General features: G+C 41.8%; 1 protein-coding gene across 5 annotated transcripts in view; it reads left to right on the forward strand.

Moving 5' to 3' along the window:
* The window catches only part of SPAG16 (sperm associated antigen 16), a 754,420-nt gene that overhangs the window by 65,376 nt on the left and 665,618 nt on the right, over positions 1-23,426 (forward strand). For all 5 annotated transcript variants that reach the window (XM_075118125.1, XM_048869269.2, XM_048869271.2 and 2 more), the window contains one exon: positions 65-216. In XM_075118125.1, the coding sequence (XP_074974226.1) occupies positions 65-216 (152 nt within the window). The remainder of the gene's footprint in view (positions 1-64; positions 217-23,426) is intronic.

Below are 23,426 nucleotides of genomic sequence, written 5' to 3' on the forward strand. Positions count from 1 at the left end.
CTTTTTTTTAAGAAGAACAAGAGAAATAAGTTCTAAGAGGATGAAATAGTTTTTTATTTTATAGCAGGTCATAGGTGTGAAAGGGAGGATGGAAGACAGGGTCCTACACAGAAAGCTGTTCAAGAAAACAGGGAGCAAAAATATCTGTATGCTGGCGTTGCTCCATATGATCCTGCCAAAGATCCAACAAAGCAGAAGGGCGAGAGGTATTCAAAGGTATGAAACACTCATTGAATCTAAACTAATCTTCTGTGTTTTACTAAGTTAGTGGAAAGATAGTGAATCAATGTAACTGAGAGCAGAGTCTGGCTCTATATTCTCACATGTTCAGAAAATGTATGTAGGGTAAACATCTAACCATTAAAGAGCTCCTGAGTTTGTATCTTTCTAGCTTGATTATCTGAACAGAATAGTTCAGATAATTGAATGGAGTTGTAAGAATATACAGGACTAGTGAGGTTGGGTCAGAAGTCCTGCCTCGGGAGCCCAGTCACTGGGTGGGTGACAGTGAGTGAGTGCACTAGGATAGGGAGTGCACAGAAGCTGCACTAGAAACTATACTGCAGTTCAAAACTCTAAGCAGAAGTTCTGACTGCAGTCTTACTTCTGTGTATCACATGCTCTTAGTAGGGATCCTGGCCCATGCTGTAGGGCTTGTAAACTTTGCAAGAGTTTCAGTTCTGTTCATTTTGTGCCTTCAGGGGTCAGAAACACCAGAGTTGTTCCAGGTATCGGCCTACAGAGAGGGGACAGGACCAGGCGGGGAGTGGAAAAATCTGATTGCTTGTTTCTGGTCAGCTAAGATGTCCAAGTTGGTGTTCAACAAGATATGCAGTTGCTCGAGTTTGCAGGCTGTGGTCTCCTCCCAAATAATTTAAAACAAAATTTTGTTGCTTTTTTGCTATGCTTGTCTAAGAGGATTTCTTCAGATTTTTCTTGTTTTGCTTGGATTATTGTGCTGGGGTTTCTCATTTTTAGTCTCTTGATTTTAATGTGTTTTAATTTCACTTAATTTTATGTGGAGAGTTTTTTGTCCTCACTTTAATATTAACTAAAATACTATGGTCCTCACCAGTCTGAGACTGAATCATAGCGAGGGACCATACAATGATTTCTTTTCCCCAAATTAAAGTAAAAATTCGAATATCTAAAACTATGTAAGACACTAAAATTGCTACAGCAGCCTACTCTTGCTTGGCTGGCAGCAACTGTTGGAGCCTTTTTGGGGGAGAGAGGCTTTTGACTACCTGAATGTAGCTGGAAAGTCCAGCCCCAGTCTTGTCCCTCCCTATCTCCGCAGACTTCTGATTAAGCTTGCATCGCAGTGAATTCCTTGCATGGTTCCATCTCTTATTCTGCAAAGACCTTGCTTCTGTGGTTGACATCAGGGAGGTCCCTCCACTCTGACTAGTGCTTAGTTTTAGTTTCTGTTCCTTCCCTCCTCTTTCTACCCCTTCCTCTGGGTAACAGCTCAGTTCTATCACTCTATTCGGTCCTTCTCCTTGCTGTATACCTGAGGCAGGTCAGTTCTGGCCTGTCTCCCTTCCTGTTATCTGAATACTGCTGTGCCTCATGCCACACTCAGCCCAGGCCCAGTCTCCTTCGATGAATCTTTCCAGTGGTCAGGAAATTTAATCCTTTGACTTACCTGGAAAGCACTTGTATTTATCTCTGGCTGCTGGGCAACTCTATTTTTCTCAGCCTGGCAGGTCAGAGATGCATGAACTCCACAGAGCACTGGGGTAAAGATTAAATCCTGGCCCTACTTAAGTGAAAGGGACTTTTACTATTGACTTCAGTGGGGCTAACATTTCACCCTTGGGAATTATAAGGTCTCTTCTCCTATTACATTACAATGCTAATTGACTGGATCTGGCAGGCTTCTCTGCTGCAATGGATTTTATAAGCCCCAGGTGAATCCTATCCAGGTACCCTGAAGTCTTTTTTGGCTCCTGGAGCTAGTTTAGAAAACTAGAGAATAAGTCCAAAAATAGCCTACTAAATATTCTAGGAATAGTCAAGTATACTATTCCTTGTTGAAGTGACAAAATAAACCAAATCTGGCATTTTAGGAAAGAAAGTTAGATATTTTTTCCCAAGAGTGAAAAATCTGATTTTTTAAAAAATCTCATCTTATGACTATATTGTTCCAAAATGTTTCCTTTGGTGGAAAAGCATGCATGAGAAACTATAGGTGCATTGTTTATTTTTGGCCAAGTTGGAGATGGTGGGGGAAAGCCAAAATCTGCTTTAAAACAGGAAGCTGGTGATATCAGAGAGCTATTTATATCAGACTACCGTCTCTCCATAATAATTTCTGTCTTGTAATTCTCCTCCCCCATATCTACTGAAATACAGTTCTACTTTGAGAAGTGATTCTAATAATTATACGTTTACTAAATTTCGTAGGTGCCTCCTCCAAGTGGGAAAGATTAGGCTTTGATTGACTGCTTTATCCCTGTTAGATCTCCACTATAATGATGATGGGGATCAGACCAGTGGAGGTTGCCTCAATTGCATTGTTTGCAGCAGAAAAGCCTGGTAAAACATGCCAGATCTTAAGCAGATTGGTCCCTCACTTAGTCATGGTCTGTTCGTGACATTGCAATTTATGCTGAAGATAATGTCACAGATAACGTGATGGGCCTGATTCTTATTTACATTAAGACCCCTTTAAGTGCTCTGGTGGTATAAAGGGAATTTAAGTGGAGGTAAATTAAAGTTACACTCACTGTAAAGCCCCTATACTACTCTGGATGTGTAAAGGGGTCTTAGTGTAAATACAGATCAGGCCTCATAAATTAGGAGAGGAGTAAGCAATAGGGATCAATACAAATTAATAATCCTGTCCTTTATCATGAAAGAGGGAAAGAGACATAAAAGAAACCATGTGAGATATAAATAGAATTGACTGTAAAAAGAATGTTTTCCATAACTTTTCAGGAGGGCTCAGAGTGTTTAAAGCTTAGCCAAAGTCGGAGACAGTGAACTGTTCATCTACAATTAGTAAGAGATCTTATACTTTCAAGGATAGCCACCTTGATTACATTATTACCAGTTTAAAAAAAGGGAAAAAAAAACAAACCACTCAGGAAGTGTCTTTGGTACAAAAATTAGAAAATATTTGTATTAAATTTACTGTTCAAACATGAGTGAGCTCTAACAATTAAAGTGTTTTTTTTAAAATCTTTTGAGAACACTGCGGTCCAACCATCTGCTAAACAGTGATCTCTTGGTTTGATTTGCTCAGTGTCAACTATCTACAAATATGGCCAGTAGCTGAGTTATCAAGTTTTCTCCAAGGATAGTCAAACACTTCAGTATCCCAATGTCCTATAAAAGCTGATGTTTAATTTAAAACCCAAGGTGTCTTTGTAGGTTTTATAACAATAACAGTGAAAAAGCAGCAAGGGATTTCTGTGCAGGGAATGCCTTTTCCTAGTTCCAAAAGCTTTGTTTCAAGACTTAATTAGGTCATAAAATAACAGGTGAGGAAACAATATCAAAATCTCTACTCTGTAATTTTCCTATATTAATTGCATCAATACCTCATAGGTTAAGCATTTGAATCTAATTTTCCATAAGACATTTATTTTAATGAAAAAACTCTTACAGCTCAGACAACCTTTGATAATATGATTGTCTATATATATCTGGAGTAGATTTTATTAATTGATTTTCTTATTAATTTATGTCTGATTTCAGATAGAGTGCACTTCGTAGTTGAATTTTGTGTGTTTTTATTTTAATTAGCAAAGCACTTTCAGCTTGTATTCTTGTCTGTATTCTGGCAGTAATTTACTGTAAGATGTAATTTCATTTTCTAAAGTTTTTATTAGGTGCAAAACTTTATTGAAAGATGCATTGTAAAGGTCTGGGGCTGAGATATTTTCTACCACTGTGGAACAGAGGTTGAAAATGATGGCAAATGACACTCTAAAAAATTGTTTAGAGAAATAAAATGCAATACTGATAGGAATAACAGCTCTTGTAATTATTAGGTCTATGTTCCTTGATAAGATATGTGCGTGCATGTATGTAAGAAGTCTGAGTTGTTCCTTAGAACTGAAAAGATCTTTGTAAAAGGTACAAAAAATAGAGTGAAAAAACGAAGACCCTGATCTTGCAAACATGTATGTAAATAAATAACACTTTAGGCCTAGATCTTTAGCTGATGTAAATTAGTACAGCTCCACTGACTTCAGTGGAGCTATGCCAGTTTCGACCAGCTTAGGATCTGGCCCCTTGAGTTCAATTCACATGCCTGTAGTTACCAATATGCACGTGTATTTGCAGGAGTGGGAAATCAGACTTTTAAAACTGTTTCTGTGACTCATGTAGGTATTGCTACATAGTAACCTTATAATTCTTATCTTTACTGAAATATTCAAGGCATAATAAATCGGTGGAGCAAGAAAAAACCTTTTTTATTGCAAAATGTTTTTTCCAAAGGAATTTACACAGCACCTGTGGTGGTCTTTTATATAAGAATTGTATTTCAACGATATCATATTCCCCTTCGTCTCTGCTCTGAGATACCATTTAGTGGGCTTAGGAAGAATTTCTATCTCCCTTCTTACTCCTGCTTCCCGCCAGGGGATGTTCATACCACTCACATCTCTCTCCTCAACAATGTCAAGCTATTATTGCGTTTCTGCAAATGTAGGCATCAAGAGCCTGTTCTACCACCCATTGAAGTCAATAGATGTCTTTCCATTGATTTTAATGGGCTTTGAAGCTGGACTCAAGAGTCTGTCACCATCCTGGGGTTAGGAGGAGGAGGAGATCTTTTGTGAGGTAAACCCTCACTTTTGCAACTCCAGTTATAGTGATTTGGGGGAATAGGGGAGAAACTTACATTGTAAGAGTGTTCCCTTGCATTTTCCTTGGAGTGAATGCATGCAATATTCTGTTTGTAGTGGCTGATGGTGGCCTCATTCTTAGGATATACAGTGGGCCTTTTCCATGTGTGAGAAAAATTAAAAACAAAAATAGAAATAAGATTTATTCTTTGAGTAGTGTCCCTATGGGTGCTCCACTGTACGTGTATGTGTGCCCGAGTGCCTCTAATCGGAGATTTTTGGTAGCGGTGTCTATTGAGCCCACACATGTGTTCTCCCTCCCTCATGGTCGGCTTCGAGGCTATCTAGCACTGTGCAAGTGGACATCCCCCCTCCCCCCCACAGTTCCTTCTCAACCGCCTTTGGCCTGGAGAGCGAGCAGTCGTCCCTTCCTTTTCTGTGTCATTAGCATAAGTAGTTCTTGTTGTTCTTGTTTGTTTTGTTCTCCTTAATAGTTATTGTTTCCTTTTTACTCCGTTGGGATTAAAGGAAAAAAAAGAAAAGGAAAAGAAAAAAACTTTAGTTTACATTTCCTGCCCTCTGTGTGGGGGATTCCCCCTCCCCCCAGGCATTTAGAAGACTTTTTTTAACTGAAAAAACTTAAAGGGAAAGAAGAGGAGGAGGAGGAAGAGGAAAGAAAACCTTTCTTCTGCATTCCTCACTGCTAGAGGATATTAGCCCCCAGCCCAGAGGCATGCCTGGTTCCAGGAGGTGCCTCTCCTGCAAGGAGTCGATTCCTGTAATGGCCAGACGCTCTCCCTGTGTCTTGTGCCTGGGAGAGTCCCACAGAAGTGTTCCCCTGCCACAGCTAAAACTGCAGTCTCACAGGAACTGGGAGCTCCTTTTGGAGAAGGCACTTCAGCCTCCAGGGGACTCTGGTGCTGACACGGTTATGTAGATGCCTCCCCTAATAGGCTGGGGAGCTCATCTACATAACCACAAGGTTCATGGCAAGTGGTCTTCCACAGAAGTGACTCTCGATATCACTCTTTTGGAGCCAAGGGCTGTCAGGAACACCTGTGCACACTTTCTGCCTTTCATCAAGAAACCCACATGAAGGTTTTACATAAATTATCAAGGGGGTGTCATATCTCCCTCCCTCTGCACAGAAGCACTCAAACTTTTGAATTGGTGCATCATCACAATGTGCTCATCTCGGCTGTCTGTCTACCAGGGATACAGAATGTGACAGCTGACCATCTCGGTCATAATTTTTCTCATGACCACGAATGGAAACTGAAGTCAGAGGTGCTTTGAGAGATATTCGCTCTTTGGGGGACCTTGACTACGGATCTCTCTGCTGCTTACCAGAACAATAAATGTCCTTGTTATTGCTCCAGGGCCGGTCTTGGGGAAACATTCACTGGGAGATGTCCTCAACCTCCCATGGGACAGGGACTTCTTGTATGCTTTTTCCCAGTTTCCTCTTCTTTCCAAGGTCCTGTTGAAAATTCAACAAGACAAAGCGAGAGTTATTCCGATTGCCCTTCCTGGCCAAGACAAGTCTAGTTCCCTTACCTGACACAGATGGCAATATGTCATCTGGTTCCTCTTCAGCCCATTTCTTACCTGCTCTCTCAAAACAACGGGCTGATCCTTCACCCCAACTGGTGGGTCCTACACTTTCAGGCTTAGTTCCAAGGCTTAGAGGCAAAATGCTCTGACAAGCTGAAAAACATGTTGCTCCACAGCCAGAAGTTGAGTACTCGACGTAATTACCTACAAAATGGAAATGATTCCAAGTTTGTTGTCATTCTAAACACATAACCCAACCTCATCTTCCCTCCGTCTGATTTTATATTACATTTTAGATCTCAAGAGGTCAAAACTCTCTCTCAGCTCCCTTTAGGATACATATCGTGGAGAAAACGGCTTTCCACGGCCAGGTAGAGAGATACTCCTGTATTTGCTCACCCGTGGATGGATAGATTTCTTGAGGGCATTGGGAATCTCTTTCCATGTGTGAGACCATCTGTTTCAGCCTGGGATCTTAACCTAGTTCTCAGGGCTTTGACTAGACCTCTGTTTGAGTCCATGGCAACTTTCTCTCTCACACCTGTCCATGACTACAGCATTTCTAATTGCCATCAGCTGAGCTAGCTGTATCGGAGAAATAGCAATCCTGATGGCACACCCACCGAGTATGGTCTTTGTCTTTAAAAAAAGTAACTGAGGCCGCATCCCAAGTTTCTCCCTAAAGTTGCCTCCGCTTTCCATATGAATTAACAGATCTATCTTCCTGTTTTTCCCCCCCAAAACCACATTGTGATATCAGCGAGGCAATTCTCCATAAGCTAGATGTTAGAAGAGCACTAACATTCTACTTGGACAAGACTAAGGACTTCAGGAAGTCCCCTAAACTCCTTCCTTTCACTCATGGAAAGATCCAAACGCTGTGCAATATCAGCTCAAGCATTATCCAAAGAGATCTCTGGTTGCATTATCACTGTTATTAAGGGTACAACTCATCCAGAGTCTATACACACTCCATGAGGTCAATTTCTACTTAGGGACATCTTTAAGGAATGTGACGGATCTTGGAAATCTGCAGAGCAGCAACTTGGGCCTCTGCCCACACTTTCGCAGAACATTATGCGATCACTGGAAATTCAGCCTCTGATGCCATCTTCAACTCCACAGTAATCTCTTTAGTAACAGAATCCACAGAAGCAGGGCCATCCCTAGCTATTCTGGGGCCCTATGCAGTTCCCCCCCCCCCAGCCCACAGAGAGGGGGTGTGGGGCCCCAGGCCTCTGCGGGGGGGGGGGAGAGGAGCTGGCTTGGGGGGCAAGGGGGAACCGCCCTACAGCACTCACTGGCGACACGGCTGGGGCCGGGTCGCTGCACTTCTTGCCGCCGGTGAGTGCAGGCCCGGTCCTGCTGCACTCCTCAGGGGAGTGGGGGCAGGACTGGGGTGGAACAGGAGCAGGAAGAGGCGGGGCGGGGGTGAAGGGGCAGGGGCCATGGGGAAGATGCAGGGCAGGGGCTGGAGCAGCACGCAGCTGTGCAGGGCACCAGGAAATTTGGTGCCCCAAATTTCCTAGTGCCCTACACAGCTGCGTACTTTGCGTATGGGGCCCTCTACAGAAGTCCCAGCCTCCAGTGGTGGCTGCTGCTCAGGAGTCACTTACAGTGGAGCAGATGCATATGTTTCAGTTCCATGAAGATGTGGAGAATGGATCTTCTCTTTGGCTATCTCATAGTTTTGATTCTTGTAAAGCTAAACTGCTAGGCATCAGCTCTGATATGGTGATCTCACGCCGTTCTTCCACTTCACCTGAGATCTCACCATTTCGGAGAATAACCGGCATGTAACCTTCAATAAAAAGGATACCATCACTATGCAGTGAGAAAAATAGGCATATGTTAAGCTTTCACGATGACCCCGAACCTAACCCAAGATTAGGAAGGGTGCCCGTGAACAAGGAACACGAAGAATGTTAAGATGTTATTTGTGGACTTTGTAGTAACTTCCTACCTGCTTCTTGGGACTCAGTGAGGATTGATAGATTTTGCAATCTGTTTTTTTTTTTTTTTTTTTTTTGGACATTGTCTATAATCTGGTGGAGTGTGAGGAATCATAATTGTTCTTTGCCTATCAAGATTTTGCTGATTTTTAGGATGTCATTTTTTCTCATATGTACTTTCTACTATGAACCTCCCCATTATTGATATTGGGTGGGGTTTTGTGATCCTTCTTTGGAGCGTCAGTGTTTTGGTGGCCACGACAGTTGAGAGGGTAGGTATGGCAAGATATCTGGCCCCGAATTCTACAGGTAGCAATTTAGTTATGATAGAGTATCTAGGAGCTAAAATGTATTTTTACAAAAAATGTAAGCATAAGAGTGTTTAAACTACTTGTACTGTCCTTATTTGATAGTGGTATGTATCTGAAAGCTTTATCACCAGCCAGATGTGCAATCCCTACTTTGCCATTTTTGAAATGCAAGGACAGGTTGTGATTTTAATTCTACTGACTTGGGACTCTGCCAGACTTTTCAGCTTAGACACATTTTTAGAAAAGGTCAGGATATGTCTCTTAGTTTGTCCACCTTTTCCCCTCCTTAGTGTTTGCAGGCAGTCCTAGTCTGTTTGCTGGAGATTTATACATGTGGTGATCTACAGCTCAAACTAAGTGAAGCATCCTCGGTCAAAGCATGTCCAGGAGTCTAGTCTAAGAGTAGGTTCTGTGCCAGGCAGGCTGGAGACAGCCAAGAGCTGTCAGTCAGAAGGGTCCTCTTAAAGACCCACACACTGCATCCAGGACTACGACATTCTCCCCTCCTCCCCCCGCACTTTTGGTATGTGACAGCAATGATTTGCAACTTAAATACCTCACCACCCTTTTTTGACTTTAAAAATCTTTAGGGTTACATTGAGCAGCTTTACTCATCTACTCTCTGCCAAAGCAAGAACACTTCTGTTGCAAAAAGATAAAAGGTGGCCATGGTGTCCTCTCCGTCAAACCAGGGGAGGCTCCCTTGTACAGGGAAAATCAGGAATCCTTCTGCTGTGGGTGAGCCACATGGAAAGGGTAAGTCCTTTGCTTTGGCACCTATAGCACTCTGCTTCATTCAATGTACACCCTAACGATAAACAACGAATTAGGCAAAGGCCTATGATTTGGTAGCCTATTGTCTAAGAAATAATATATGCTAAGGGAATGAGAGGCTGTATTAGAATGCACATATGAGAGTGGCAGAGCTCGAATTGCATAACTACAATTCATTTCAGCATTGCCTGGCTTTTGAGGACTTAAATGTGTTGTCTTAATGATTTGTTATTTTAATTGAAGTGGCTAATGCCTTTTAAAAAAAACCCTAGGAAATCATTTGTATCATTCATATTGTTACTGGGCTCTGTGATGGAGTGTGGATCCCACACAGGCCCTGAAAGGGTTAATGAGGGCCTGAGAGGCCAATTACATTATGTGGTGGGCGGGGAGGAGGAGGAGAAGAGTGCCAACCTTAATTAGAGAGGAAGTCACACTGGGAGGAGCTGAGTAGTGATGAAGGCAGAAGAAAGTTGAGAGTGGAAAAGGGAGCTGCAGGTAGAAAGTGAAGAACTCTGCAGTCACTGTCTGGGACTAGGTTGTGAGGAAAGAACCCATGGAGAAATTTGTCCAGAGATCCTCTCCCAAGGTTGGGGAGGGGGAGTGTGGCAAGAGTCCTGGGGAGTCTGGCAAGAGGCCAAAAGAGAGAGACAGACAGACACACAGACAGCAGCCACTGGGTGTGTAGCAGGCTCTATTGGCAAGCCTCCATAAAAGGGCTGGATTTGAACTTGCTAGGTGAGAGCTCTGAGAGGTGCTCAGTGGAGGAATAGAGCAGCAGAAAGGGATAGGAGGTTTAAGTTTATATACCTTTAGTTTAGGATTTTTGTTAGAGGATTCAGAGGACAGCTTGAAGGGTATGTCTACACTGTAGCTAGGAGTGAGCCTCCCAGACTGGGTAGACACACTTGCTCTAGCATCACCCAAGTGAGCATGCTAAAAATAGCAGTGTGGACATTGTGGCTCGGTGGAGACTCAGGCTAGCCAGCTGAGTTCAGACCCATGGGGCTGGGTGGACTTGAGATCCTGAGCTGTCCACGCTGTTTTTAGTGCATTAGCTCAAGCAGAACTCGCGCAAATCTGTCTATTTGGGCTGAGAGGCTTGCTCCCAGTTACAGTGTAGACCACCTGAGAATCCTGGTCCTTGGGAAGGGGCGAAGGCACTGAGAAAATGGTGTGAGGACCATGAGTCCCAGAGATGGGGCCGAAGACCATTTTCTAAGGACATGACTGTTTTATGTCGGACTTCGTTACTCCAGAAGGTGCGGACTAAATTGTGCCCTGGCCTGAAGGCCAAGTCATGCGAAGAGGCAGACCACTCGATCATGTGAAGGGTAGTCATGGGCTGGGGGCACCAGATGAGGAGAGCGCTGCTACATCATGTCTAACCACAAGTAGGTGCTCAAGTGGGGAGTCCAACCCCCTTTATGGGGTCCAATTTTATATGGGCGCACGCGCTCTCTCTCGCGTGTGGCCATTCACGTACAGCCTCATAAGCAGGCTTGGCAGAATTCTGTGTTTTAAAATAATTAGATAAATATCTAAACTTTCTACCGATAATATTTACATGCTAACATGAAAAGGCAGCAAAAGAGAGAGTGCCAGCACAGTTTTTTTCCAGTTTGAATGTTCTTTCAACATAGTTTCCTGAGATTTTTCTAAGGTTTTTGTTTTTTCATATTTATAATGTTTTATTAATTTTGCCAAATACAACAAATATATCAAAATACCAGATTCATCATAGTACACAAAGTAAGTAAAGAGGGTTAGGATAAAGGGAGGGGAGGGAAAGTGACATATCTATCTTTATGGTTATCTACTTTAAGCTTAGACCTCTCAAAAGACATTTATATGGCAGAGGAAAACTTGCTGAATCTATTCACTGCTCATTTCCAGACCTGTTAACGGTTGCATTATTTTGAAAGGTATAGAATTTTGGAAAGAAAATTAATTTTCGGAGGTGTTACATGAATTCCAATAAAACATAATTTCAACCTTAAGTTCTTTTTTTATTTAAGATTTTTGCAGAATAAATTTTAGTCTACAGTGATGCATTTCATCACAATTCAAGTGTGTCATATAAACAGTTGGATAGCACAATGGGTCCTGATCTTGACTGGTGTATCTAAGTGCCACTATAATACAAATAATGCTTGACTTTGTGATCCATACACAATTATATCAAAATGTTGAAAAGGAAAAATGTATTTGAACAGGAAGAATAATCACCCAGGATATATTTTTAAAGTAATATTCTTCCAAAATGAACATTCTTAATACCTTTTGTGTCAACTGTCCAAAATGGGCCCTCTTGATTATCACTTGAAAAGTTTTTTTTTCCCCTGCTGATAATAGCTCCTCTTAATTAGCCTCTTACACTTCCACCTTTTTATGTTCTCTGTATGTATAAATATCTTCTTACTATATGTTCCATTCTGTGCATGCGATGAAGTGGGCTGTAGCGCACGAAAGCTTATGCTCAAATAAATTTTAGTCTCTAAGGTGCCACAAGTACTCCTGTTCTTTTTGCTGATCGACTAACACGGCTGCTACTCTGAAACCATTCTAAATACAGAATTCTGTAGTTGTTCTACATTAGTGGTCAGGGATATGGTTAAAAAGAAATAGTATGCATGCTACAGTACTGTATACTTACCAAAATGAAAAATTGATGTAAATTGAATGAGACTATAGTTCGCAATACTAATTGTTTTTCTATTTTTCCATTTTAATGTAGTTCAGTTTTAATTATTCATGCATAATACTGGATCCCTTTCAATTTACAGAAATGTGATTGAAATGTAAAATAAGCACTCAAAAGCCTAAAGTCTGGAGGAAGGGGCTCAGGTGCTCATTTAGTGTAGTATTTATATTTGAAATTAACAATTCTGTGTTGAATCATAGATTTTCACTCTTAAATCTTTTCCCCCAATATTTAAACAAAGCTTTTGCATATGCAAACATCTCCTTAAGAAAAATGAAATTCATTTTTCATGAAGCCTAAGTGTAAATGTTGAATCTCTCTAATATACCACAAGCATCCTGGTCGTAAACATGGTATTAGCTCTGCTATTCATCCTATTCTGTGTTGTTTACATTGTATACTTGACTTCTGGGAGTAAAAAATAAAGTCTTAATTGCTTTGGGTAGAATATACTGGAGGTGTTAAATGAAAGAAAATGCTAAGGTTACACTCCAAATAGCTTATGAATTAATAACCAGATTATTCCCCTAACCATTGCAGCTATGATCCATTGAGATGTTGGCTGTATTTTAAAAACAAGTAGTTTTTGCTTAAGCAGTTTTAAGTGTCTGTATAAATATATACACACAGTATTGTATATGGTTGTGATGGTATATAATCCCCATTCTGATCTGGAAGCAGTTCACTTGCAGTCAGAGTCTCCGTTAGCCCTTCTCCAGGTGCATCTGTATTGACTGTTAGGGCTGGGTGTAGATTTGAAAAAAGGAGGAAGCTTAGTAGTTGGGGGGAGGAGGAAGGGGAAAAGAACAGACCAGCTTCTCCAAGGGTGAGCTGGAAGCCCGACTAAAATAAGCTGCAGTTTGCCTGAACCCCTGAATAAGGGGAGGAGCGTGCCAACCTCTGCACCATGGGGTTGATTTAGGCACAGAAGCCCGTTTACACTTCCATTTTGAGACTTTTCAGTTAGCCAGTTTTTAATCCATTCAATGTGTGCCATGTTGATTCTGTATTGTTCTAGTTCCTTAATCAAAAATGCCATGTAGTACCTAGTCAGTGCCTTACAGAAGTCTCAATGTATTACATGAACACGACTATCTTTATCAGCCAAACATGACATCTTCCCCCATCCGCCCCCAAAAAATCAGTTAGGTTGACATACCCATGTTTAGCATTAATTATGTTACTCTCCTTTAATTCTATATTAATTGAGCCTGTATCAGCTGTTCCATTATTTGAATGGCAGGACTATACTGACCTGGAGTGTCCTCTTGATATTTTTAAAATATTGGCACAACATTAGCCGCCTTACCATTCTCTGGAATTCCACTAGTGTTTGAAAACTTATTGAAAATCAATATTAATAATTCAGAGAGCTCCTCGGCTCAGCCAGCTTTTTAAAAATACTTGGATGCAAGTTGTCTTGATGTACTGATTTTAAAATGTCTGTTTTTATTAGCTGTTTTTTAACATCCTCCGTAGTTACTGTTGGAGTAGAAAATATATAGTTATACGATACCAATGCATCCATCTGGCTTTCCCAAATACAGAACCAAAATAATTGATGGTGCCTGTGAAGAGGTTTGCTCCCCCAGACTCTACCTAGTAGTTGGGCGAGGGCATGACAGGTGGCCTTCTACCTTGGAGCCCCCTGTTGATAGCCCCTCTGGCCCTATAGCAGTCTGTGCCCTTCTGTGGCTTAGCCCTCCAGCTGGGCTACAAGTTGTGTCCACCCCTTCAGGGGTATGTAGAGGGTCCAGAGAAAGGTTAGTTCTGCTGCCCAGCAAGGGGCTTTAGGACTTTGGCCAGATGAAGCCTGGACTTGGGACTCTCTAGGATATGGGGTCTCTCGTCCTGAGTATTTGGTATCAGAGAGAGGCATTTTGCCTCCAGCCGCTTCACAGGGCATGAAGGGGATCCTGGGCCCACCTTCTCTACTGGAGTCCAATCCAGGGCCCAAAAGATAGGTAGCTGAGGCTTCAACCCTGGAGTACTATGCAGCTGCTTCTGTGGATCACTTCCTACTGGTCTCCCTATGCAAGAGAGAAAAGCAAAGGCTTGTAAACAAACAAACAAACAAAAATCAAAAAAGAAATCTTCAACTTTGCAAATGTCCAGAATGCTTTTCACTCAGAAGGTCACAAAGACCACCAGTAGTTAGGGGCTCCAGCAGCAGGACCTCCCCCATGCTCCTTTTTGCAGAGCTTCAGCATGTAGCCACTTTGCTCCCCTTCAAGCCCCTCCTCCAGTCTGTGCATGCATGGGAGGTATGGTGGCCCAGAGCAGCTCCTTTACCCCTTCCTCTATAGTATGTGGTTTACAAACCCCATCACTGTCTTTAAATCACCTGCAAAATGCATCACCTGCTCCATCAGCAGATGATCTCATTTACACGGGGCCAGATAGTGGTAGTTTTACTCCAGTGACGACATTGTACATCACAAGTAGTCCCAGTGAAGTTAATGGGATTTTTTTAAGCAGAAAGTGCCATGGGATTTTTAATACTCACTAGTGTTTTCATATCTCATCCTGCTGCTGCTTTATCAATTTTCCTCTTTCATTCAGTCTTATTCCTGTCTTGCATGCTCCGGCTTTCTATTTCCCCCCCATTCCATAACACAGTAAGGCCTTTCTACTTGTGCATTGCATTAAAAAAGAAATGACCCCTCAACCTTTAAAAGTCTCTTGGTGTAGCATTTTGTTTATAAAAAAAAATGCTAGCTAAAAATAGAATACTGCTGCTTTAGGTAGGGGTGATATTATTTCATGCATGACAGATTCAATTTAAAATGTTTTTTTTTGTGTCTAGTTTGTCATTTCTTTGTTTTTGAAGTTTTCCTTTTTATCATTTAGTACCAATGTCTGTGCACTGCAGATAAAGTACTGCATATTGGAAGTCATCTAAAGGAGATCAGTCAATCAAAATTGTGATTTATTGTGCATACAAGGATCTTGTATTTTTGCAGGAATGCCTCACTCAAACAATAGAAAGCAAACAAGCGTTACAAATCCCACAAAATGTTTCTGCAGGACTCCTAAACAAATCTTACTCTTGAAGTAATAGGGCAAAAATTGAGACTGTCTGCTGTGATTTAAATCAGTTGTAAGGAATTTTCACAGGTTAACAAGCAAAAGAACAAATAAAAAAAAAAGTGGTGGGGGTGGGGGAATCCCAGATCTACTGGATTTTTAAAAATATTGTCAGAGCATCATTCCTTACTTGTTCACATATATATACTTCATGTGTGTGACACCCTTCATAATAGGACTAAATCCATCCCACTTACATACTGGGAGACTTAAATAGCATGTACTGATACTATTAAATGTTTAACAGAACTAAGTAATGTAACTTTATCAGTTAGCAATAAAGCATATAGCTGCAATACCTCTTTGTGTCTTGCATGCCCTTAGCATAAGAGAGAGGCTTAGCTTTTCTTTGTAGTTCTCACGCTATAACAATACACAGTCGAGTGATCTTACATAAGAAATTTCCAGGCTTGATCCTTGACATTTCTCTTTTCAAAAAAAAAAAAAAAAGTCATTGTATAGTATGGATACACCAGCTTGGAGACAGCACATAAACGCATTCATAAAGGGCTCGGTGAAGACTTAAAATGGTATATCTGTGTTGTGTTAAAATTCAAACAACAATGATTATGGAACAGTAGCCAAACTGTGTTGTGTTTTTGTTTTTTTTTCTTTTCTTTTCCAATTGCAAATACAGTTAATGCAGGGATGGTTGGATGGCATGGAGCTGTGATACCTGGTCTTGGCATGCAGGGTTTTGGGGGAGAGAGGTTGAGGGAGTATATGGCTCGGGGAAGAAACTGGTAAGGGGTAGAGAGACATAAAGGAGGTGCAGGGGACTGGGTGTGGTAAGTGTTAATTAGTGTTATCTTTTAATTTGCAGTAGTGTAGTACCTAGTAACCCTCATCAAAGATCAGGGCCCCATTGTGCTAGGCACTTGGCAGACATGTCTATCGAAGGACACAGTAAGACAAACTCTCCCTCATTTTAAACTTAGCAAAAGAGAATACACTTCAGATTCATAGCCAGTGGTACATAGGAGAATGATGTGGCCAGCTTTACATCCAGCTGTCTTTGAGTGTCCTAATGGCTCATGTACCTATTTTGCAGCTGGGTGAACTGGTGGTGGCTTTTCAGTGTGAGAGTGCGCGAGACTCAAAGTCATGATCTTAAGGGCCACAGTCAAGCTTCTTAACCATATAAGCCAGATGAACTGGCTACTTTGATAGGAGAAGGGCTCAAAGTTTTCACTGTGGATTTACCTTCTCCCTTTCCATTCCCTTCCACTGTTCACTACCCTCATCTCACACCAGGTATATCTCCCTACTTCCCACCTGTTCCTTTTGACATCCATTAGCAAGTCTGAGGGGAGCCCTGCTCTTATAGACCTCAGAAGAGAGATTGTGGACTTTATAATTCAAAACGTTGAGGAATTGACATTCAAAAATATCATTAACAAGACTGAAGATTAAAAATGTTTCAGTGGAGTCCAACTGTTATCCATTCCAATATTGCTTTTCAAATAATGTGCATCTTTAACACTTCTCTTCCCCCTTGCTTCACCCCCCCCAAAAAATATTAACATGTCTGGCAATGAATAGTTAAAAGATTTCCTGATGAAAATTGCTATATAGGAGCTAGTTATATGGCAATGAAGATGTCTCAGATAGCAATTGCTCTTATATAGCAGTTTTCATCAGAAAATCTTTGTGGTGCCTAGGAGCCTGGACAATAGTACAAAAAATAAAAATATTTTGCCAACTCTGAGCTTTTTTTTCCCTTAGTCTCTGTCATCTAAATTAACTCCTGGAGGAATTCTGTGCCAAAAAATTAAAAATTCTTAGCACAATATTTTAAAATTCTGCAAATTTTATTTGTCAAAATAGCATGATATAATCATGCCAGTTTAAATTATTTTGTAATTTATTTTAAAATTCCTGTCAACAAGTATGTCTGTAACAATACAGCTGAAAAGAAAAGATGTAGGAAATGGTTTTTTGACAAATAGATTCCTTACGAGGCATTTTAATACAGAACTTTGAGTAATTCATTTAAACTACAATACAGAAACTTGTTTCCTGCACTTCTCAGAAGCAGTGCAAAGGCTTGGGGGGAAACGGGTAGCAGAGGAGCTGAGGGAGAGAGAAGGAGCCTGGGAGTGAACCTGGAGGCTTGTTGGGTGTGGGGGTGAGAGGTATGGAACGGGTTTATTGCAGGGGGAGGGAGTGTTAGGGAGTTGGTGAGCATCCCCTATGCCAGACCATGGCTGACCCCTGGCCTCTCCCATTCAGTCAGGCACATCTGCTCCCATCCCCATGTGTCCCTGAACCCCTGTCCCCACGTGGCCCTGCAGCCCCTCTTCCATTAGCCCCTGGCTCAATGCTGTCACCCCAGTAGCTCCTGAGCCCATGCCCCAGTCTTCCCCCCCCCACCCCACTAGTCCTTCTGAACCACAGTCTGTAACCCCCCAGCAGCCCTGCATGTCCCACTCTGTCTCTCCAGTGCTATCTCACCTGGCCCCGCTGTGAGGAACACAGCCTCTCGGAATGATTGCCCTCTCTTCTGGTGCCACAGCAGCCCCTGTAGGGCAAAAGGTGTAATTTCAGTGTTTCTCCAACAGAATCTATATGCTGCAGGAAAAAAAAACTGCAGGGGAATATGAATTCTGTGCATGCGCAGTGGTTCAGAATTCCCCCAAGAGTAACTAAATGTGATTCTGTGTGGATCACTGTATTTTACTTTTTTTTCATTAGGGAGTAGTCTTGCTTGCGTCTAAGCTATGTAAAGTGCACTCAGATGTTACAAAGAAGGATACCATATAAACCTTTGTAATAAAACTTTTGTGCCTCTCACTCAAGTTCTTCTGTCCATTCAGTCCACGCAGCTCCTTTTAGCCCTCTTTCTAGGTCTGACCATTTGATGTCCCTAATGATGTCCCTAATATAATTTCTAGGGATGTTACTCTCATTATGAAAACTGGCTTGCACCCACTTTTTACCATTTTGATAGCTCAGATTTTCCTTCTCAAAACATACCCAGATGTTTATATCCTGGTTTTTCCCTGTCCTTCATAATACAAATGTTCTAACTAAACACTTTGTAGATCCATCTAGAATATTTACACTGCAGCTCCCAGCCCATGAAGACAGACTTGTGCTAACTCACAGTGAGGACATTGCAGCACTGGCAATGGCATGGGGTAGCCACCTGAGTCCAAGCGCACCTGATCCCCTTGGTCCAACCTCAAGGAGCTCTAGCCTAAGCCAGTACCCGTGCGCCACCATTTTGAAGCAGTTGGATGAGAGGAAGGTGATCAGGAACAGTCAACATGGATTCACCAAGGGCAAGTCATGCCTGACCAACCTGATTGCCTCCTATGATAAGATAACTGGCTCTGTGGATATGGGGAAAGTGGTGGACATGAGATATCTTGACTTTAGCAAAGCTTTTGATATGGTCTCCCACAGTATTCTTGCCAGCAAGTTTAAAAAAGTATGGATAGGATGAATGGACTATAAAGTGGCTAGAAAGCTGGCTAGATTATCAGGTTCAACAGGTGGTAATCAATGGCTTGATGTCTAGTTGGAAGCCGGTATCAAGCAAAGTGCCCCGGGGGTCTGTCCTGGGCACGGTTTTGTTCAACATCTTCATTAATGATCTGGATGATGGGATGAATTGCACCCTCAGCAAGTTTGCAGATGACACTGAGCTGGGTGGAAGGTAGATACACTGGAGGATAGGGATAGGGTCCAGGGTGACCGAGACAAATTGGAGGATTGGGCTAAAAAAATGATGAGGTTCAACAAGGACAATGCAGAGTCTTGCACTTAGGACGGAAGAATCCCATGCACTGCTACTGGTTGTGGACAGATTGGCTAAGCAGCAGTTCTGCAGAAAAGGACCTGGGATTACAGCGGACAAGAAGCTGGATATGAGTCTTTGTTGCCAAGAAGGCAAACGTCACCTTGGGCTGCATTAGTAGGAGTATTGCCAGCAGATCGAGGGAAGTGATTATTCCCCTCTATTTGGCACTGGTGAGGCCCCATCTGGAGTATTGTGTCCAGTTTTGGTCCTCCCACTACAGAAAGGATATGGACAAATTGGAGAGTCCAGCGGAGAGCAATGAAAATGATTAGGGGGCTGGGGCACGTGACTTATGAGGAGAGGCTGAGAGAACTGGGCTTATTTAGTCTGCAGAAGAGAAGAGTGAGGGGGGATTTGATAGCAGCCTTTAACTACCTGAATTGGAGAGTTCCAAAGAGGATGTAGCTAGGCTGTTCTCAGTGGTGGCAGATGACAGAATGAGGAGCAATGGTCTCAAGTTGCAGTGTGGGAGGTCTGGGTTGAATATTAGGAAAAACTATTCCACTAGGATGGTGGTGAAGCACTGGAATGGATTACCTAGGGAGGTGGTAGACTCTCCATCCTTAGATGTTTTTAAGGCCCGGCTTGACAAAGCCCTGGCTGTGATGATTTAGTTGGGGTTGGTTCTGCTTTGAGTAGGGAGTTGGACTAGATGACCTCCTGAGGTCTCTTCTAATGCCTAATCTTCTATGATCCACACTGCTATTTTTATCATGCCAGCTCAAGCAGAGATAGCACGTCTGTCTACCTGTGCTGGGAAGCTTGCTCCCAGCTTCTGTGTGAATAGACTGTAAGTCAGTGATTCTCTAACTGTGTGTGTGGGGACTCCATTTTAATGGAGTCGCCAGGGCTGGCGTTATACTTGCTGAAGCCCAAGCCCCACCACCTGGGGCCAAAGGCAAAGCCTGCTCAGGCTTCAGCCCTGGGTAGAGGGGCTCAGGATACAGGGCCGCCGACCTGCCCCGACGCTGAACCCTTTGGGCTTGGGCTCTTCAACCCTCGTCCCCCCCTCCCCCCGCCTCCTGAGGTTTTTTAGTAATTTTTGTTGTCAGAAGGGGGTCATGGTGCAATGAAGTTTGACAACCCCTGCTCTAAGTTAAACAATAAAAATCAAATTCTTCAAAAAAAAATCTAAATCTATTGTGAGTTTCTGTGTGGAAGGAGAATTATCCTTGTCTCTCATTTTTGTTCTCCTCAGATTCTATTTCAGAGGATAAAGGGAGGGAGATCTCTTTATACAAAAAACATTAAAGTGGTGGCAAGATCACAGGCACATAGCATTATGTGAGTGCATATTACCGGTCAAGAATGTTAGATTTGAAAAAAATCCAAAATACTAATGTTAGGAACTACAGAGTTAAGATAATACATTTCAAATGAGGCACTCAAACTGTGCACTGGCAGAGCACACCATCTTCCCCTTGCATGCAGAATACTGAAATTGTGTGCTACATAACAATGTTTCATATATACATGTTTCCATTACTAAGTTTGTATGCCAGACCTTGGAGGATGGTATTGGTTATCCCCTTCCTTACTGCTTGCTACCTCTTAGCAATGGTTTAACGTAGCTGTACATTTATTTTGAATAAGAAAAAAGGGTTATTTCCAATTCCACTGTGTGGTAAATACTCATTTTTTTAATGGAATCTCCCTATGTTTGAGATTTCTACAGATTAATGGAAGTAACCACTGAAAATGGGAAATTGTATCCAACTTGTAAACTGGTCTGTTTAACATGAGTGCACTTATCACTCGGGAGACTCCATCGCTCATTCTTTCTCCCCACTATTTCCTTATTTATATGTATGAGTGTTCCCCAGCCAAGATACACACACTCCTTGAAGGGAGTCTCCTGGGTATTCTATGATTCTAGCATGCCACCTACACAGAATAGAATATATCACCTCAAAAATCCAACTGAGCATCCACAATAATACATACTGTATGGGTACCATTGCATTATAATGTAGCTTAATCAGCTTAAATAATGGTTCCATAGCTATAGAAAAAGAAACAAGAGAAAAACTAAATCTGGGCTAATGATTTTCTCTTGATTGAAACTCATCAGCACTGGAGAACTCCTGTCAGGCTTTTTCAGCAGTCGGAAAAGGACAAACATGCATTTGATTGTGAATATTGTGGGGGAAAAATACACACATGGTTTAACAGTAATTCTGGAAATATTCTTCTCCACAGTGCAGGGAAGATTGATTCCTAATGATTCTAAACAAAATATCATAGGTACTTCAGGCTTTCCGCAGCAAAATGTAAAGCACCTTTGATAGTAATAGTAAAATGAAGGATAGGCAAGCACATTCTTGGCACCCACATAATTAATTAGAATGGGAAATCCTGACACCAAAGAAGACAAAAATTCATAAATATAACCGATATGAAATATGATAATGATATGCAAATGGTCTTAATACAAAAATGCAATACAGCTTTACTTGGTTTAATGTATCACACAGTTAGTTATACAGTAATAATGAAAGGAGAAAGAGAGTGAGAGAAAATGATAGGAAGAAGAGAGAATTTCAGCTGAGATTTGATATAAAATGGAGTGTGTGAAAAGCTGGAGAGTAGGATGACTTCTGTTTTGCATGGCAGAAGGCGCAAAGTATTGCATGTCATGATATGTGGTTGTAAAGTGACAGAGAAGAGGTCAGTGCTAGATGATTGAAAGGGAAAAAGAGGAGGGTAAAAACAGTGGAGGTCTGCAAGTGAGAGGAGAGAGCCTTTAGGAAGTTCTAAATAAATGGAGGGCAATTTGCAACTTGATTTAGAGATGAATGGGGAGCCAGTCTGAGAACAGGGTGGTTGTGGATTTTATTTTGTGTGAATAAAAGTGAGCAGTTCTACACCTGCTGGAGTATGGAGAGCTGGGACTTTGAGTGGCCATAGATAAAGGAACTGAAATAATCAAAGTCAGAAAAAATGAAATCATGACACTCATTTCAGGAAATTTGTAGGTGTGGGTACAGAAGGTAACTTCCTGATGATGCCAAGGTTAACAGATAGTGGGAGGAAAAAGGAGGCCTGGGTCAAGAAGAAGAGGTGAGCTGTGTTTGAGGATTGCACAAGAGCTGCTATATTTGAGATATTTAGTTGAGGGAGAAGAAACATAAAGCTTTCTAACTTAAGACAGAGGAGTCATTAAATCCGACTATCCATGTCGTTTTTTAAATCGTGCACATAACTGTGGTATCTGTGTGCCTTAAAAATATTGAAAGACATACACAGCTGAGTCTCCTCTGTATAAATGTGCCAGCTAAGGTTAGAGGTAGCTTACAGACCAGAATAAAGAATAGCAGAGAATGCAAGAACTTGCCAGCACTTGGTCCTGTTTGACTCCTTTGATTAGAGGTGTTGGAGTGGAGGAGAAACCACAGGATCCAACCACCAAATCCAAAAGGTTTCAGAGTAGCAGCCGTATTAGTCTGTATTCGCAGAAAGAAAAGGAGTACTAGTGGCACCTTAGAGACTAACCAATTTATTTGAGCATAAGCGTTCATGAACTACAGCTCACTTTGTCAGTTGCATTCAGTGGAAAATACAGTGGGGAGATTTATATACACACAGAACATGAAAAAATGGGTGTTATCATACACACTGTAAGGAGAGTGATCACTTAAGATGAGCTATTAACAGCAGGAGAGCGGGGGGGAAGAAAACCTTTTGTAGTGATAAGAAGTACTTGTGGCACCTTAGAGACTAACCAATTTATTTGAGCATAAGCTTTCGTGAGCTACAGCTCACTTCATCGGATGCATACTGTGGAAAGTACAGAAGATCTTTTTATACACACAAACCATGAAAAAATGGGTGTTTACCACTACAAAAGGTTTTCTCTCCCCCCACCCCACTCTCCTGCTGGTAATAGCTTATCTAAAGTGATCACTCTCCTTACAATGTGTATGATAATCAAGGTGGGCCATTTCCAGCACAAATCCAGGGTTTAACAAGAATGTCTGGAGGGAAGGGGGGTAGGAAAAAACAAGGGGAAATAGGTTACCTTGTATAATAACTTAGCTACTCCCAGTCTCTATTCAAGCCTAAGTTAATTGTATCCAATTTGCAATGAATTCCAATTCAACAGTCTCTCGCTAGAGTCTGGATTTGAAGTTTTTCTGTTGTAATATCGCAACTTTCATGTCTGTAATCGCGTTACCAGAGAGATTGAAGTGTTCTCCAACTGGTTTATGAACGTTATAATTCTTGACATCTGATTTGTGTCCATTTATTCTTTTACATAGAGACTGTCCAGTCTGACCAATGTACATGGCAGAGGGGCATTGCTGGCACATGGTGGCATATATCACATTGGTGGATGTGCAGGTGAACGAGCCTCTGATAGTGTGGCTGATGTTATTAGGCCCAGTGAAGGTGTACCCTGAATAGATATGTGGGCACAGTTGGCAATGGGCTTTGTTG

This window comes from Caretta caretta, chromosome 11, assembly GCF_965140235.1.
Source record: "Caretta caretta isolate rCarCar2 chromosome 11, rCarCar1.hap1, whole genome shotgun sequence".
Classification (NCBI taxonomy): domain Eukaryota; kingdom Metazoa; phylum Chordata; order Testudines; family Cheloniidae; genus Caretta; species Caretta caretta.